Here is an 18329-nt window from a genome sequence, read left to right as displayed (position 1 = left end):
TACTATGTAATTCAATGCTCTACAGAGAAAGGGCTGGTTCCTTGTTAGTCTCAGCAGTCTGAAAACTTAAAAGTCAAATGTCTCGCACAACAGTTAAATTGGCTCCCCTCAGGAGCCTGGTAACTTCAAGTCTCTATGCTCTTCTTAAATGGCTTATTATGTTTGTTTGGTTTTTTTTAATATTTTATTTATTTATTTATTTGACAGAGAGAGACACAGCAAGAGAGGGAACAGAAGCAGGGGGAGTGGGAGAGGGAGAAGCAGGCTTCCCACTGAGCAGGGAGCCTGATGCAGGGCTGATCCCAGGACCCTGGGATCATGACCTGAGCCGAAGGCAGCCGCTTAACTGACTGAGCCACCCAGGTGCCCCTGGCTTATTATGTTTTTATCTTTAATGGTTGTTTAATACTATCTTTAATTCTATTGGTAGATTTAAATCCTCTAGAAAGTACTCAGAGTATGTATGTACATCTGTATATATTTTCCATCTCTTATTGTTTTCCTTCTGACATCTCTTACATTTTTGGGTATCATTCTACATTTAATGACCTGGAAATTAAAAACAATACTGACACCAAGAGGTTAATTTAATAAAGACCAAGCAATCTGCCTCACTCACTCCCCCTCACAAAGCCCTGATGCCCAGCAAGTGTATCACCTTTGCAGTAGTCAGCAGGGTCCTCCTGCTCCTCATCGTCGGATCCTAGGATCTCCTCCTCGGGCTCTGGGGGTGTGGGGTCTGGCAGAGGCGGTGGCGGTGGCGGCGGCGGCGGTGGAGGAACTAAGGGAGCTTTCTGCTGAGGCTCCGGCCTGCAACAGTGGAAGGAAAATTCCTGTTTACTTAGAAGTCAATCTTGCATTATGGACACACGTAAGAGTTTCTTAATGCAAGAAAAAAAATAAAGCCTGTCACACACTAAGAAGAAATGTTGATTAATGTCACTTTGTCATTTTAGCTGAATTCAAGTAATGCTTCAACATACAGGTCAGGAGGAAAAATTATACTTTGCAGACACATTTTCATTCAGAGATTCAGTATTTCTTAAGTCCTGACAATATTATGAAATATAAGTGAAAAAGAAAGAGTATTCACCCTGCCCCCATGATACACAGCCTTATTAGCTAGAACACATCCCACAGAGATTATAAAAAGGCAGATGAAAGCAGCCCTGAATTTAAAAAAGGACTTATTTTCCATTTTTTTTAAATTAAATCCCATAGAAATAGTTAAGAATGTGGTTAGGTTTCCTGGATGACTTCTAAAAGCTAATATATGCTGTAGCTGATGTACAGTTATTTTCATTAAGGAATTCAGTTATCTATCAACCTCTGGAAATTAAAGAGAACACCCACTGTCAAACACAGATACAGTCCATACATTAATGCCAGGTTTGCAAAATGGTCATTTCTAATTGTCACATAAAGGCTCAATGATGATTAAGTATGCTCTTTTACAAAAGATAAGAAAACCTGTAATGCAAAAAAAAATTTTTTTAAGCTTGAGAGATTACAGATATAACCCTTCTTTCAAGTACCCAGAAACTCAAGAGCATACTGAATACATTTGCTTAAATAAGTAAAGCATTCATAATGCAATTCTATAAAATCAAGCTTTCACTTAACTATAAAATTTAACTGCTATTTCTAACCACGTCCTTCTGGGGAAACTTGAACCTAAGGTCACAACGTAGGCACTAGAAGCACATCTCTCCCTTAAACTACAAGCTGCCCTAGCAATGGGACCACCACCGCTCTCCCTGAGGGGGCCAGCACTGTGTGTGGGTAGGAAATGGGGAGGTACAGATACCCTGCGGAAGGTATCTCCATGTTCCCCAGAGAAAGCTTCAATAAGTGAGCAGGGGGTCTCCAGTCTGGGGAGCAAGGGGGATCCCACAAGCACCAATGTGGTAGACAAGTGCTCTTGTCTTTGGCCTGCCCAGTATTCATGCTCCCCTCCTCCAAGCAGCCTTTGAGACGCCGCTACCCTCTGCACAACGGAAGGCCGGTTCCAGATCCGCTCTTCCCGGTGGTACAGCCGAGGGCACAGACAGCCAGAGCTCACTTGAGAGCCCTGGTGCCTTCAGGTCAGCAGTCACAGGGAACACGTTCATCTGCTAGTACGAGGCAGGGCCAGCAGAGCTGCCCTGTCCGCTGCCCCCTTCTAAGCCGGACCTCTAAGATCCCCCAAATAGCCCTTACTATATTGCCTTTAGCCTAAGTTAGCTACAGTTCATTTATGTGGTTCGCCCCCCCAAAACTCAAACTGCCACAAGCAACTAAGGGGGGCAGGGGTGAAAGGCAGAGGAAAGGCCAGCAGTTGTGAGGAACTGGGGGGTGGGAGGTCCTTAAAGGCAAACACCGGCAAGTAGGACTACCTTTGGCAGAACTAACGAAAGCTTCTGTGCTAAAAATGACTTGTACTGATTTCTACTTGCTAGAATTTATGAAGACTCAAAGTTACAGCCCTCTGGGTGACAAACACTAGGAGCGTGCTGGTGGTCACATTCTGAGTTAACCACTGTTCATGATAGAGCACTGGAAGAGTCACAACCAAACACCCACATCACTGCTCCAAATACGTCCAAAATATAGCCAACATGGGGTGCCTGGGTGGCTCAGTCATTAAGCGTTTGCCTTTGGCTCAGGTCACAGTTCCAGGATCCTGGGATCGAGCCCCACATTGGGCTCCCTGCTCCGCGGAGAGCCTGCTTCTCCCTCTCCCACTCCCCCTGCTTGTGTTCCCTCTCTCGCGGTGTCTCTGTCAAATAAATAAATAAAATCTTAAAATAAATAAATAAATAAATGCCCCCCCCAAAACAAAACAAAACAAACAAAATACATCCAACAGACCTTATGCAAGTGTGATCATTTTTCTAGCATCCTTGCAAATGCTCCTTCTCTAACATAGTGCTCTTCCTGCAAGTTGAATGGTCCCAGACAAAAGACAGGTCGGAGGAAGGGGAGGCAGGAGAGGACTACACCATCTCAGGGCTTCTCCAGAAGAAAGGGAAGGTTAGCAAGATGAATGGGCTATGCGACCCATTCACTCTTCAGGGCCGCGTTCAGAACCTACGCAGCCGACAAATCTGCTCCATCAGAAATGCTTTGAAAGTTAGCTATTTCTTCCTTAGAAATTTTATATGAATAAGCGAGGAGATTCTCCAAATTTAAAAGAAAACGTGTTCTATTCCCTATAGAAACTATGGAACAAGTAATGAACAGAACAGAACTGGAGGATCTTGTTCTACCAGTGGCAGGCCCCACGGTGCTCTGCACTTCTGACAGTTGGCCGGGTAATTCGCTGTAGCCGGGGATGTTTTGTCCTCCGTAGGATGTTACCAGCAGCCCTGGCCTCAAGCCACTAATGTCAGTGACATCCCATCCCCCACCCCCACCCCCACCCCACCCCCCACCCCCCCCGCTGTGACCATCAAAACTCCCCTGGGGACAAAGTCAAGCCCATTTGAGATCCACTGCTCTCACGGTATTTTCTGTATTTAGCTTCATCTCTATGGAGTAGATTGTATTTGTGAGAAGAGAAAAATTCTAATTTTCATGGGCCCATTTTCTCTCATTTGAGAGGTTCAAACACCTTCATCACAATGTATTTCTTTTAATCATTCCTTACCCATTTGGTGAGATGCCCACATTGCTTAACAAAATCTCAGACCCTCTGGTCTCAATGAACAGGCACCTCCCATCCCCCCCGTGAGGACCACATTGAACAGGCAGGCAGAAAGCTCCCCCAGAGCCAGTCAGTTCTCTCAGGTTAAAGGGATGAGTCGGGTACCTTGAAGTATAAAGGAATGTTGATGTAATATTTCAACTGGCTATCATATCAAAGCATCTAGGACTATGTTGTCTAATCAGTAGCCGCTGGCCACATGCGGGTTCTTGAAACGTGACTAATCCAAACCAAGATAAGTGTAAAAATACATACTGGATTTCCAAGATTTCATACAGAAAATGTAAAATATTTTATTAATAATTTTATATTTATCACATGTTAAAACAATAATGCCTGGGATATAATGAACTATATTATTAAAATTAAACTCACTTGATTCTTTTTACTTTTTTTAAATATGGCTACTAGAACACTTTGAATTACAAATGAGGATCACATGGTATTTCTCCAGGACAGCACTACTCTAGACCCTTCAGAGCACCAACACCAGAGGACAGATTCCTGGTCACCCAATGACTGCGGATTTTTCTTTTCTTTCCTTTTTTAAGATTTTATTTATTTATTTGAGAGAGAGAGAGAAAAAAACGAGTATGAGGAGGAGCAGAGGGAGAAACAGGCTCCCTGCGGAGCCCGACATGGGGCTCCATCCCAGGACGCCGGGATCATGACCTGAGCGGAAGGCAGATGCTCAACTGACGGAGCCACCCAGGCACCCTGTGATTTTTTTTGCCTCACATCAATTATCACCAACTATTAAATCACTCATCACAGTAAGGCTCAGAACAATGTTAGAGGCCCAATCATGATTCTGTTTCATCCCATCCATCCTTGTTACTGCCTCCACACAGGAGAAACACAAGTAAATTTGCCTTAGGGCAGCTGTATGGACCAAGCCACACCATCTTTAAGGCTGCCTTCTTCACAGTGGTTTCTCGTGGCTTCTACAGTATTACAAAGCCTGGTTAAATCTCAACTATTTAACAGATCCAGAGATAGCAGCTGGTATCACCAAATACATACTCATGAAATATATCAACAGATTTTTTAAAAAAATCTTTTCATCAGTCCCAATGAAAACTATCAAGAAGTTATTTCATATAATTACTAGAAGCAGGGGCACCTGGTGGCTCAGTCGTTATGCACCTGCCTTGACAAAAAAACCTTGACAATAAAAAGACAAACCAACTTAAAAACAGGAAGATTAGAACAGACATTTTCCAAAGACGACCTGTAAATGACCAATAAGCACATGAAAAGATGCTCAACATCACTAGTTGTTTGGGAAATGAAAATCAAAACCACAATGAGATACGCTTCATACCCAATAGGATGGGTAAAATTCAAAAATAAACAAACAAAACAAAACAGACAATAACAAGTATTGTGGAGCCTGAAGAAATTAGAACCCTGAATTTGCAGCACGAGTGTTACATGGCCCAGCTGCTTTGTAGTCTGGCAGTTCCTACAAAGGTTGAATTTAGAGTTATCATAAACCCAACAATTCCACTTCCAGGTATATACCAAAAGAAATGAAAACACATGTCCCCAACACAGTCTTGTGCAAAAATATTCATAGCAGCATTATTCATAATAGACAAAAAATGTGCACTAATGTGGTAATATTATTAAGCAATAAAAAGAAATGAAGTACTGACATATGCTACCACATGGGTGACCCCGAAAACATTATCCTAAATGAAAAATACCAGGGTGACCCCGAAAACATTATCCTAAACGAAAAATACCAGCCATCAAAGATCATGGTATAGGATTCCATTTGACATAAACATGTCCAGACCAGGCAAATGTATAGAGAAGAGAGTAAATTAGTGGCTGCTGAAGGCTGGCTGTAGGGGAAAGAGAAAAGGAAGGGGAATGGGGATTAACTGTTAACAGGTATGGAGCAGCTTCAAAAAGCTGTTTTTAAAAAAAAAAAAAAAAAAGCAAAAGCATACACACACACACACACACACACACAACTATATCTTTTAATGTCTACTTTAGAAAATATACGCCTAAAATTAGAGGGCGCCTGGGTGGCTCAGTTGGTTAAGCGACTGCCTTCGGCTCAGGTCATGATCCTGGAGTCCCGGGATGGAGTCCCACGTCGGGCTCCCTGCTCAGCAGGGAGTCTGCTTCTCTCTCTGACCCTCCCCCCTCTCATGCTCTCTCTCTATCTCATTCTCTCTCTCAAATAAATAAATAAAATCTTTAAAAAATAAATAAATAAAATCTTTAAAAAAAAAAAGAAAAATTAGAAATACCTACATTTAGATTTAGAAAATCTGTACACATGGTCTCCTTAACAACTGCCCAGCCACATTTACAATGAAAAGTAGTATGTAGTTCTGTAAACTAATTTAAAGAACATGTTCTCATATAACATAAACAAGGCACCCCCCCCCAGCGACTAGAATAAAAAATTTAGAAACAAAATTCCAACTCATCTATATTTTTCACAAAGAATTATATTCATTTTTCCCTACAAAGGACACCTAAATATTCTCACCACTCCAAATAGGATGATCAAAAAATGCAGTTTAAAAAACAAACTATCTTCCTTAAGTATTATAATACTAAGATGATTTTACCATGCTTATCTACTGCATATTGTATTTTTCATGTACATTTGCTCTGCCCCACAAGGGAGGAAAAGTGAACCCTAGCAAAATGCCCACGTCATAGGCCCCACATTGTCATGGCAACCGGACGGGAGTCCCGACTTCCTTCTAGCTGCTATTTCTTTTGAGCAGAGAAAAGGACAAGTAAACTTCACATTTGGCAGAAAAAGAAGTCCTTTCCTTTATTATCAATCTAAATGGCAAGTGACACTAATTTTAAGAAATTAATTCATTCACTTTAACCAAAATATTAAAAAAAAGTTCAAAATGAACTTCTCCTAGAACATTCATATAAAGCCAAATTTTGTTTTCTTTCCCCCCTATGTCCACCACCTGATCTAAAACTCACTCCTTCCCTCCCTCCCTCCAACTCTCTCATTCTTGATGGTAAACAGCCAGAGAAATATGCAATCTGCCATTTCTGCTTAAGGACAGAACTAATCAATACATACTTTCTCTCAAAAGTTTATCCAAAAAGCCTTGCTATAACACTGGGTAAAGCTGCACAGCTAATTGAAAAAAAAACCCATAACAATTTCATGTGTAAGTCTTCCCTAATGAAAAAACTTCCAAACTTTGTGTAAATCAAACCTGAATGTTAAGTGTCTGCTGTGGTAGGCCAACTTCTAAAACTGAGCCCCAGTGACCCTCACCCTTGCAGAAATCCCTATTGCTCTGAATGTGGGTAGATCCTGTGAATAAGACACCACTCTTAAGATATTATGTTACATGGCAACTGGGCAGCTATGCTGGGTGGGCTTGACCTAATTACATGAGCCTTTTAAAAGGAGAGGGCTTTCTGTGGCTGGTCACAGAAGTCAAAGAGTCGTACTCCAGCTGGCCAAGAAGAAAACAAACATCCATGCTGTGAACTACCCACCGGGGCCACAGAGCAAGGAATTTCTAGCGACCTCTGGGAGTGAGCACAGTGCCCAGCCAACAGCTAGAAGGACTAACAAGGAATTCAATGCAAGGAAATGAGTTCTGCCAATGACGAATGATCTTGGAAAAGTGCTCTGAGCTCCAACAGAGAACCGCAGTCTTGGCCAACAGCTTGATTTCAGTCCAGTGAGAATCCAGCCATGCTGTGCAGCCCTAATTTCTGACCTAGAGGACTATGAGCTACTAAATGGGTATTGTTTTAGGCTGCTAAGTGTGTGGTAATTTGTTACACAGCAATAGAAAATGAATACAGCTGCCAAGTAAGTTCTTAGTACGTAATAGAGCAGTTCATGTTAATTTATCAGATTTTGGCCTCAACAGTGAGGTCTGGGTTTTTTTAAATAATTAAAATGGCCAGAGGAATTAAGAAGCTGGGTATTCAAGAATGGAAGCCAAATTCTTTTTTGGGCATAGGCAGGTAAAAAACAAATAAAAACAAAAAAAGCAAAAAACGTATGCTCCAAATTCTAACAGAAACAATCATAAAGACATTTAGACTTATTTTCTAAGACTACATTGTTTTCTAGAATATGGAACACAGCCACCTAAAAGTTGGTGAAGAAGTAAATAGACCTGCCTCCCAACTTATTAACATCTTAGACAAGAAAGGAGTTAACAGTTCGATCACCTAACAACATATATCAGGGCTACATACTTCTTAAGTTACTGGTACTGTGAATATTTTATAAAACATTAGTGGGACCTGGGAGAAATATTACTACTGAAATGGAAAAAGAAAGACTGGCAGAAAAGTTTAAGCCAGAGTTCAGAGGCATGTAAAAAGACATCCACCAATCCCACAAATAGAAGAGTGCTAACACATCCCAGCAAAGGTCTCCCAGGAGCCCAGCACTGAGGGATGCACAGTTTAGCAAGGAGAGGTGAAATGCATGTCAACATGAATACATGAACACAAGCAATGCTCTCCAGGTATTCTCATGGAGGGGGAAATGGCAGAAACATCTACATGCTGGGAGTGATCTTAACAGACTGAACAGAACAAAGCGTGGAGGGTGGGGGTAGCAGACAGATGGAGGCCCAAGGCCCAGGACACAAGGTGACCAGAAGCAAAAAGGCCTAAAAGAGCCTTTGCAGTGGCATGGCTGGAGACAGGCAAGAGGTTCTGCCATAATCAGCTCACAGAGGAATGACCCACAGCATGTTCTAAGGAGCCTGGGCTCTACCCTTACAGCAAGTAGGAGCCATTGAAATGTAAGAGATTTGCTTTCTGACAAGAACATACGGAACTGGTATGTGTGGAATGGGTAGAGAAGAGAGGATAAAAACATGAACTCAGAACTTGGTAATTTAATTGCTGGAGGTGGGTCTTTGCCTCCTAGATTTCTGGTAGTAAGATAGCATTACCATTAATTTGGGTAGAGAACAGAGCCAGGAGGAGGAGGAAGGGCTTCCAGAGAAAACGTCCTTTCCTTTTAGTTCATCTCAGTTTGAGAGGCATATGGGACACCCAGCAGTGTAGGAATACAGTTGATTGCTTGGTATATAAAATCTCCAGCTAAAAAATAAAGGTTTGGGCTATAAATAGAAGTAGAGGTCATAAGCAAGCAGCTGGTAGCTACAGCCTTTTCCAAAGCACGTGAGAATGCCAAGGAGAAATGATGAATGAAAGGGCCCAGGGCAGAGCCTAGTTCAGAGGACAAGCTTATGAAGGCACCAGCTTAAAATCCACAGCAATGACCCATACTATAATTACCAATATAGATCCATATATTTTACATACAGATTTCAAAGAATATGCATGTAGAAAAACCTCATGTAAGCCTACCTTTTACATTAGGATGACCTATACACTAAAAAAGAAAAAGAAAAAAGAACTAGCAAACCTAGGACCCGTATGTGCTTCTATCTAAAAGCTCTGTCTGTAGGCAATAAAGTCAGATGGTTACAGGATAAATTGCTACAAATAAAGAACTGTTCACTGAGACCTATATGTTGATGAAACTTACTATAACCACTCATGATTGCCTCATTGCTATTCAGTAAATAATGCAACATGTACCACTTTGGACAAGGCTTCTGCAAGCCTCTACCTACAAGTTTTAAATCTAAAATCAACTGTAATTATACAATTCAATAGCCACTAGCCAAATTAATTGAAACTGAATAAAATTTAAAATTCAGTTCTTAATCACTCTAGCCTCATTTCAAGCACTCAACAGCCACATACAACAGGTGGCTATGGTATTAGGCAGTGCAGATCCAGAACATTTCCATCACCACAGAAAGTTCTATTGGACAACACTGCTATAGGCAATATTCTAACAGCATGAACTACTTCCAGCATATCATTATTTTTAATAAATAAATAATATCAACTAAAAGAATTTGGAATATTTTTCTATACAGCCCATTACTAGAAGTTTAAAAAATAAGCTGTAAAATTATAAACATGGAGTGTATATTCATTTTAAATTTGACAGATGATTCCAGTGTCTAAATACCCTTTGGCTCAGCACACCTCCTTAACTGGAATTCATCTTACTGATACAGTCTCAATGTCTGCAAACAGCAATATAGTAGAACCCAAATGTGCATCAAGAGAGGACTTATTAATAACGCCTGATAGATTATGGCACACATACAACACAACTCTGCCAGAAAGAATGAGATAAATGAGATTAAGAAAAGTCCATCCACAAGAGCATCTAACAGAATAAAGTACTTAGGAATAAATTTAACAAAATGATGTCAAAACTTCTACAGTAAAAACTAAAACACATTATTTTTTTTTTTTTTTTAAAGATTTTTTATTTATTTGACAGAGAGAGACGCAGCGAGAGAGGGAACACAAGCAGGGGGAGCGGGAGAGGGAGAAGCAGGCTTCCCATGGAGCAGGGAGCCCGATGTGGGACTCGATCCCAGGACCGTGGGATCATGACCTGAGCCGAAGGCAGACGCCCAACGACTGAGCCACCCAGGCGCCCCTAAAACACATTATTGAAAGAATTTAAAGAAGACCTAAATAAACAGAAAGACATCCCATATTCATGGACTGGAGATTTAATACTGTTAAGATGACAATATGCCCCAAAATGATCTACACATTCAATTCAATCACTAGCAAAATAATAGCTAGCTTATTTGCGGAAATTGACAAGCCATTCCTAAAATTCATATGGAAACACAAGGGCCGAGAATAGCCAAAACAATCTTGAAAAAGAACAAAAATTGGAAGACTCACACTTCTTTATTTCAAAACTCATTACAAAGGTACAGTAATCAAGACAGCGTGGTACGGACATAAGGATGGACATACAGATCAATGGGAATTGAGGGTCCAGAAATAAACCATCATATTCCAGTCAACGGATCTTTCAACAAGGGTAGTCTTTTGAACAAGGGTAGTCCCAGCAAAGTGATGGGACAACCGAATATCCATGTGGAAAATAAAGGAAGACTCCTAACTCATGTCATACAAAAAAAAACCTCGTAATAGGTCAAAGACCTAGATGTTAAGATCTAAAACTATATAAATCTCTAGAAATTCATCATCCACCATTAGAAAAATGAATATCAAAACCACAATGAGATACCACTTCACAACTACTAGGATAATAATCACAAATCAATAATAATCAACAGGACAGATAATAGCATATGATGGCAAGGATGTGCTGACATTGACCCTCATACACCGCTTAGGAGAAAGGAAAATGGTGCAACCATTTTGAAAACATTTGAAAAACTGGAGGTAATTTCTCAAAATGTTGAAGAGAGTTACCATATGACCCAGCAATTCCACTATTAGGTATATAACAACAAAGAGAAACTAAAACATATGTCAAAACAATAACTTGTAAATAAATGTTCAGTGCATCATTACTCATAATAGCCAAAAGGAACAACAACCCAAATGTCCGTTAACAGCAATAAAACAATCAAAAGGAATGAAGTACTTATAGAGGCTATAACGTAAATTATTTTTGAAAACATTATGGTAAATCAAAGAAGCCAGTCAGTAGAGATCATGGTGACTGATTCCATTTCTACATAATTCCCAGAATAGACAGAAGATCAATAGCTACTTATGGGGATGGGAGGAAATGGGGATGACTACTCAAGTGTAAGAGTTTCTTTCGAGGGTGATGAAAATGTTCTAAAATTAAGTGGTTGGTGATGGGTTGCCAAACTCTAAGTGTACTGGAAAACCTTTGAATTGTACATCTTAAATGGGTAAATTTTATAGTAGGTGAATTCTCTCTCAATAAAGGCGTTTTTGGTCCTCTAAATCCTTAGAGGATTTATTGGTCCTCTCCAATACACAAAAATAATGAGGCAGTTCTCTGTATACTAATAGGGAGGATATGCCACTGATAAACACAAAGGTGCAGAGCATTTGTATAAGGCAAGCACCATGTGTTTTACAGAGTCAAGAAGCATGTGCCTCGTGTTAATATCTCTGGATGGAGCAACAAGAGACTAACAGTCATGGCTCTCTGCAGGGAAATGAACTCAATGACTGCTGATCAGGGAAAGGAACTAACTTTTCCAAAATTCCTTATCCTCCTTTCATACTTTTTCAATTTGGTACCATGGCATGCCTACTGAAATAAAGTATTAACTTATAAAGACAGGAAAGGAAAATAAGGAAAGAGAAACTAGATGCTGGGAAAGTAGTTCACACCTATGACACCCCTTTCCCTCCAGTTCACCAAGGGAGAATTTACTAAAGAATTCTAATTTAGAACCAGAGAGTTAGGATAAAGGTCAAAGTCCAAATGCCATGCAGCTTTCCGGTAGAAAGGCTGTGGTCAGGCTTGAATACTAGTTCTATCACTTAAAAATCCACAAGAACTCAAGCCAGTGACAAGTTCTCTGGGCCTCGAAGGAAAGTCAGAGTGTGGTGATAACTGAAAGAGGTGATACATAAATCAGCTGGGATGGTGACTATGCATGTGGTGGTAGGCAGTCTATAAAAGTGCATCCTCCCCTCCCTACCCACCGACTGTGTGGTGACAGTGAACCCGTGTCCTCCAGGCTCCAGTTGTGACTAAGACGTATACCCTGATGCATCTCCCATAACACTGTTAGCGGGTCTCTGGCCCTCTCTGTTCATCTGTGACTGTCCTAATGCAAAGGGCAGAATCAGTCCCACCTCTTAACCCCTCTGCTTCTAAACCCTTGTATTTCATAGTCAAGATTAGTTAAGAAATTTAGGAAAGTTTCACCAGGATCTCTGTTGTTAATGATCACATATTTCTACAAGACAATAAGACAGAGAAAGGGGCTGTAGTGCTGTTATAATCATCTTTGAAGAGAATGATGTCCAACATGAATTTTTAAAATTTAACGAGTAAGCAAATTGCTTAATAAATCTTCTCCATTAACACATGACTTACTCTAACTAGGTCTTTTTTGACAAGTACAAAGGTAAGCCCAGTCCTCGAAGACCTTGTGAGCTAGGTAGGGTTCCACACAATGGGCTTTACATACTAGTTTCCACACATATCAAAACTGTTCCCATATTAAAAATGATTATCCCTCAGAGGGGAAAAAATTCACAATTGCTGGCAAAGAATTTTGATCACCTGAAGATTTATTGGTCCTCTCCAATACATTCTGCCTCTCTGAAACTTCATAGTTTCATTCATCCATTTTCTTAAATTTTAAATAAACAGCTTTATTTCTGAAGGCAGTTTTTTTTTTTTTGAAGGCAGTTGTTTCAATTAGCTCTAATACCAACCTTACTGTAGGAATTGTATATACAGTTCTTCAAAGATGTTAAAGCACATAAATACTATTCTTGTAGCAGTGGCCATTCTCAGAGACTGGTGGATACCTGAAGAAGCCATGAGAAAAACAATTTCCAAGGAAACAAGAGATTCTGCAAGCACCAAATCCAATCCCAGGGGGAGAGGCTCCAGAATAAAGTGAGAGTAGGTTAGGATTCCAACTAAGTGACCGGATATCCAAGGACAGGCTCTTGGATGATGTAAGACCAGAAGAAGTGGAACCAAGCACCCAGGACCAGCCAGTGAGATGGACTTGGGATCCCATATCTCGTACTTCTTCAGATTAGTGTGGAAGGGCAAGTCCTCCCTAAGAATTTGTGATCTCATGCTTCCCCGCACCCAGAGTTAGCATCTAAATTTATCATCATACCTGCCCTGTCCTGGAAACCTCCCAAGCCAAGAAATATGGAGTGCTTCTGGGTCATTGTCATCGCAGGACTCCTAAGAAGTAAAAACAAATCATCTTGGGAGCAATGTACCCTCAATCAGGGCTCCTTGGGATTCTCAGTGATTAAGACTGTGGAAATGTAATTTAACAATTTTTTTTCCAAATCATCACTTAAACAAGGAAACAACATCCTATGAGCAAGCCAAAAGAAATAATCAACAAAAAGAGATTTCAAACACTAGCGTTGTGGTATACAGAATATAAAATAAGTTGTCCATAATGTCGACAGAAACAAAGGAAATAAAGCATGAGCAGAAAAAAATAAGACTTAAAATTCGTTGAACTGATTAGACTACAAGTAGACTGGGAGACGGATCTGAAGAAATCACCTAGCATAGATCACAGGAAAGATAGAGAGACTGAAAATATGAAAGAAAGGTTAGGACCTGGAGTAGAGGGTGAGAAGGTCTAACTTATCTAATATTTGGGTTGCAAAAAAAGGGAGAAAATGGAGGAGAGTCACTATTAGAAGAAATAATAGCTGAGAACTCTCCAGAACTGATAAAAAACATAACTTCTCAGATTCAGAAAGCACAAAGTACGCCAGATAAAAAGAAAACCCCAATAGAGTAAAACTGAAGAACCCCAAAGCAAAGAGAAAAAAGTAAGGAAAACAGCCAGATTTCCCACACAGAACGACAATCACACTGTCACCAGACCTCTCAAAAGAAAGAATGCCAATTTGTCAAACAACAGTAGTGTGAGATCACTGAAGTGTTAGAAGCCAGCAAATGCATTTTCAGTTGTATAACTGGCTAAAGAAAAAAAATACATAAGCACACCCACTGGGATGAGTCCTCTCTGGTACTGATACCCACTTACGGCATGCAGACTCCTCCAATCAGAGTGTGACACACGGAGACAAGGCCCAGGAAGCTGCATGTTTGGTAAGAACCGCACTCCCCCGCCCCCCAACCCCTTCCCCAGACTCTGATGCACGTGGTTCAAGGTCCGCACTTTAAGAAACACCACTGCATGCACATGTCACCACCATAAACATTACATACAAGTCTTTTGTTCTAATTTTCTGCATTACTTTAATGACCCTTTAAACAAGAAAAATCATGTTCATGTGCACTTTGGATATAGGTGTCAAGTAAATCCTTAGACAAATAATGTGCCAGTTTCATGTTCTCCAAAAGATGATGGCAGAAAAGATAAACTGTGGCTAAACAACGGAATAAGTACTCAGCAATAAGAAGACAATCAACAATAAGTACGGGGCGCCTGGGTGGCTCAGTTGGTTAAGTGACTGCCTTCGGCTCAGGTCATGATCCTCGAGTCCCTGGATCGAGTCCCGCATCGGGCTCCCTGCTCGGCGGGGAGCCTGCTTCTCCCTCTGACCCTCCCCCCTCTCATGTATTCTCTCTCTCTCATTCTCGCTCTCTCAAATAAATAAATAATAAAATAAAAATCTTCAAAAAAAAAACAATAAGTACAAAAACACGAACCCAAAAGCATGTGCTAAGCGAGAAAAGTGCTAAGTGAGAAAGTCAAACACCAATGACTACACAGCACATGACCCCATTTTTAAAAAAGGCAAAACTACGGCGATGGAAAGCAGATCAATGACTGCCAGGGGCTGGGGGTGGGGCTGGCTGCAAAAGGGCACAGGAAACGATTGGTGGCGATGCGCATTACCTCATGATTGTGATTCTGATGACACCAGGTATGTGTACAATGGTCACAACTCACTGAATTGTACACCTCAAACTGGGACATGTTTCCTTTATGTAAATTATACATTAATAAAGCTACCTGAAAAAAAAAAAAGACCATCATTGCTGCCATTGAGTTCTCCCCTGTGAAATGCTCTTAACACAAGCTCCCGTCATACTCCAGCTGGTTACGGTCCAGGGCTCTTCACTACCAAGTATAAAACAGTGCAAACGCCTAGGTCACTGACATTAGCACACACAGCACTCAGTCCTGACCTTCGCCGCCTAGTGTGAGACGCCGCGCTACCTCGCGAGGGCAGTACTTTACAGGGGAGAAAACCAAAGCTTCAGAGCTGAACACAGGACGAGTCTTACCTAAGGTGGAACAGAAATTCAAAACATACAGTGGTGCTAAGACTAGCACCCATGGGGGAAAATACTACAAATGACTCTCGCGCGCATTCGCAGACAACACAGTCCCATTTCAGTGTGAGTTTATCGAATAACTGAAGACTATCCTGAAAAACATCAAGCTCCCAGCTCTGACAGGGCAGGGACTAAAGTACTATACCAGTCTGAGCATCTCACCAACTCAAATCAAACAGAACGCAGAGACTGGGATATTCTCTCCCCTTCTCTGTGTCATAAATTTTGTGATTCTACCCCACAGTTCCAAGTTCTGCTTGATTTCCCGAGTACTGAGAGGGTACCCCATTTATGTATTCAAGAAATATTTACTGAACTCTATTTTATTGCTGAAACGAGTAAAACATGGATCTCCATTCATGGAACTAGGAAACTAACAGATTATATCAGACAGGTACAAAAGTAACATAAAACAAGGCATACACTGGTTTGAAAAGATTATTTCCTTAATTAACTCACAACATATTCAAGCAATACAGTTTCCAATACTGTTAATAAGGTCCAGGGGATACAATGACAAGAACAAAATACACAGAAAGGCAACAATGTTTTCTCTGGCCAGTTAAGTCCCAAGGAATGCTTAAGAGAAAGGAGTGAGGGCGCCTGGGTGGCTCAGTTGGTTAAGTGACTGCCTTCAGCTCAGGTCATGATCCTGGAGTCCCGGGATCGAGTCCCGCATCGGGTTCCCTGCTTAGCAGGGAGTCTGCTTCTCCCTCTGGCCCTCCCCCCTCTCATGTGCTCTCTCATTCTCTCTCTCTCAAATAAATAAATTAAATCTTTAAAAAAAAAAGAGAGAGAAAGGAGTGACAACTGAGGCTCACCTATGAGGGAGAACAAGTGGTAGCGAGGGAAAGGATTTTCCTTCCTTCCTTTCCTTCCTTCCTTTCTTTCTTTCAAGATTTTATTTATTTATTCATGAGAGACAGAGAGGCAGAGGCAGAGGGAGAAGCAGGCTTCCTGCAGAGCCGAGGGCGGACAATTAACCCATTGAGGCACCCAGGAGCCCAGAAAGGATTTTCAGGGTAGGGAACTGCATGAATGAGCACAGGTACGGCAGCAGGAAAGGGCCTGTTCAGTTTTGCTGACACATAAGGGACCCACAGGAGAATATTGGCAGAAATTCTATAAAGAAAGGTTAGGACCAGATTTTGACACCCTTGAATGAAGAATGTGGAATTTATTTCTGGTAAGATATAAATGCCATGCAATATTTAATCTACTTTTATTTTAGAAGCTATAACACAATAGTTCTTAAAGAGGACTATAGACCAAAATCACAGGAAGTTTTTCCAAAAAACCAAAGCCCAGAACCAGGAGACTGGTTCCAGACTCAGTAGGTCTGGAATGTGTCCTGGACACGAGTCACTAGGAGACTGGTACACACTCACGGTTAGGAATCACTGCTGTAAGGAGTCACCGCTGCCTCTACCAGATGTCTACTAGTAATGCACTCAAGTGTGCCTATGATTCAAACACAGCTGACCCCTGAACACTGTGAGTGACAGGGACAGCACCAACCTCCATGCAGTCAAAAATCTGCATGTAATTTCTGACTCCCCACTTAACTGCTGCTGACCAGATGCCTTCCTTATAAACAGTCGATTAACACATATTTTGTATGTTATATACATCATACATTGTATTCTTATAAGAAAGAAAGCTGGGACAAAAATACTAATAAAATTGTAAGGAACACACACTTACAGTACTGTACTGTACTTACAAAGAAAAAAATCCGTGCAAATGGACCTGTGCAGTTCAAACCCGTGTCGTTCAAGGGTCAACTACACAGGCAAACAAATATGAATAGACATAAGCAAAGAATGGCTGATACAAATAAAAATTTCTAATCCTCCAAAAGACTTCAGGAAATGGACCTCCCCTTTAATGAATGTATATTTCTTAAAATTTACTACCCTAATCACCCACTTCAAGTAAAAGCAATTCCATTAAAATATAAATAATTATATCCTTATGTATGAGTTCCATCTCAGAAAACCATAGCTAAAGAATGTCTAACTTATTTTTTTTTTTTAAGATTTTATTTCTTTATTTGAGAGAAAGAGAGTTAAGTGAGAGAGAGCACAAGCAGGGGGAGCGGCAGGCAGAGGGACAAGCAGGCTCCTGCTGAGCCGGGAGACCGATGCGGGGCTCGATCCCAGGACCCTGAGATCATGACCTGAGCTGAAGGCAGACGCTTAACCGACTGAGCCACCCAGGCGCCCTAAGAATGTCTAACTTAAACATGACTAACAGCATACATTTTTCTTCTGTCTTTCCAATAATAAAAAAAACAAGAAAACCCACAAGAACAAAGATAATCGAAAAGTAAAAATTGAGGAACAAGAAAGTCAACAATGTTTTCTGAAAACAAAGTGAATGGAGAAGATAACCAGCAGGAGGAACACAGCAACTACAACCAAAAGTCACTGCATAAACAGACGCTGGCCAGAAACTGGTCCACCCTGGAACCACAGAGCCTCGGCACTGTGGCCAGGTTTGCCAGGAGGTGGGGGCGGGGGAGGGGCAGCTGGACTAAGCCCTGGCCCCCTCTCCACACACCCTCTCACCCTCAGAGGAGCCAGATTACAACTGTTCCTGAGGCGAAGACTAGACGTTTTGGAGACGCGAGGCACAGAGGACACAGTGAGGTACTGGGATAAGCAGCAGTTTTGATGACGAACAGTGAGAATCTCAGACTCCTTACTCCACCCTGCTCCCAAAACACAAGCCCAGCTCCACCCTCTTCCCCTGGGCAGGAGTCTAGAGAATTCTTTACTGGAGAAACTGAAG

The 18329-nt window shown here is 41.2% G+C and overlaps 1 protein-coding gene across 6 annotated transcripts in view; it reads right to left on the bottom strand.

Moving 5' to 3' along the window:
* The window catches only part of SRPK2 (SRSF protein kinase 2), a 248551-nt gene that overhangs the window by 76902 nt on the left and 153320 nt on the right, over positions 1-18329 (bottom strand). For 5 of the 6 annotated variants that reach the window (XM_044920163.1, XM_021682927.2, XM_044920164.1 and 2 more), the window contains one exon: positions 659-810. The exons of the other annotated variant lie outside the window; for it this stretch is intronic. In XM_044920163.1, coding sequence (XP_044776098.1) covers positions 659-810 — 152 coding nt within the window. The remainder of the gene's footprint in view (positions 1-658; positions 811-18329) is intronic. 6 annotated transcript variants of the gene reach the window in all.

Source organism: Neomonachus schauinslandi, chromosome 12, assembly GCF_002201575.2.
Source record: "Neomonachus schauinslandi chromosome 12, ASM220157v2, whole genome shotgun sequence".
NCBI lineage: Eukaryota > Metazoa > Chordata > Mammalia > Carnivora > Phocidae > Neomonachus > Neomonachus schauinslandi.
This window is presented reverse-complemented; position numbering and strand designations above follow the sequence as displayed.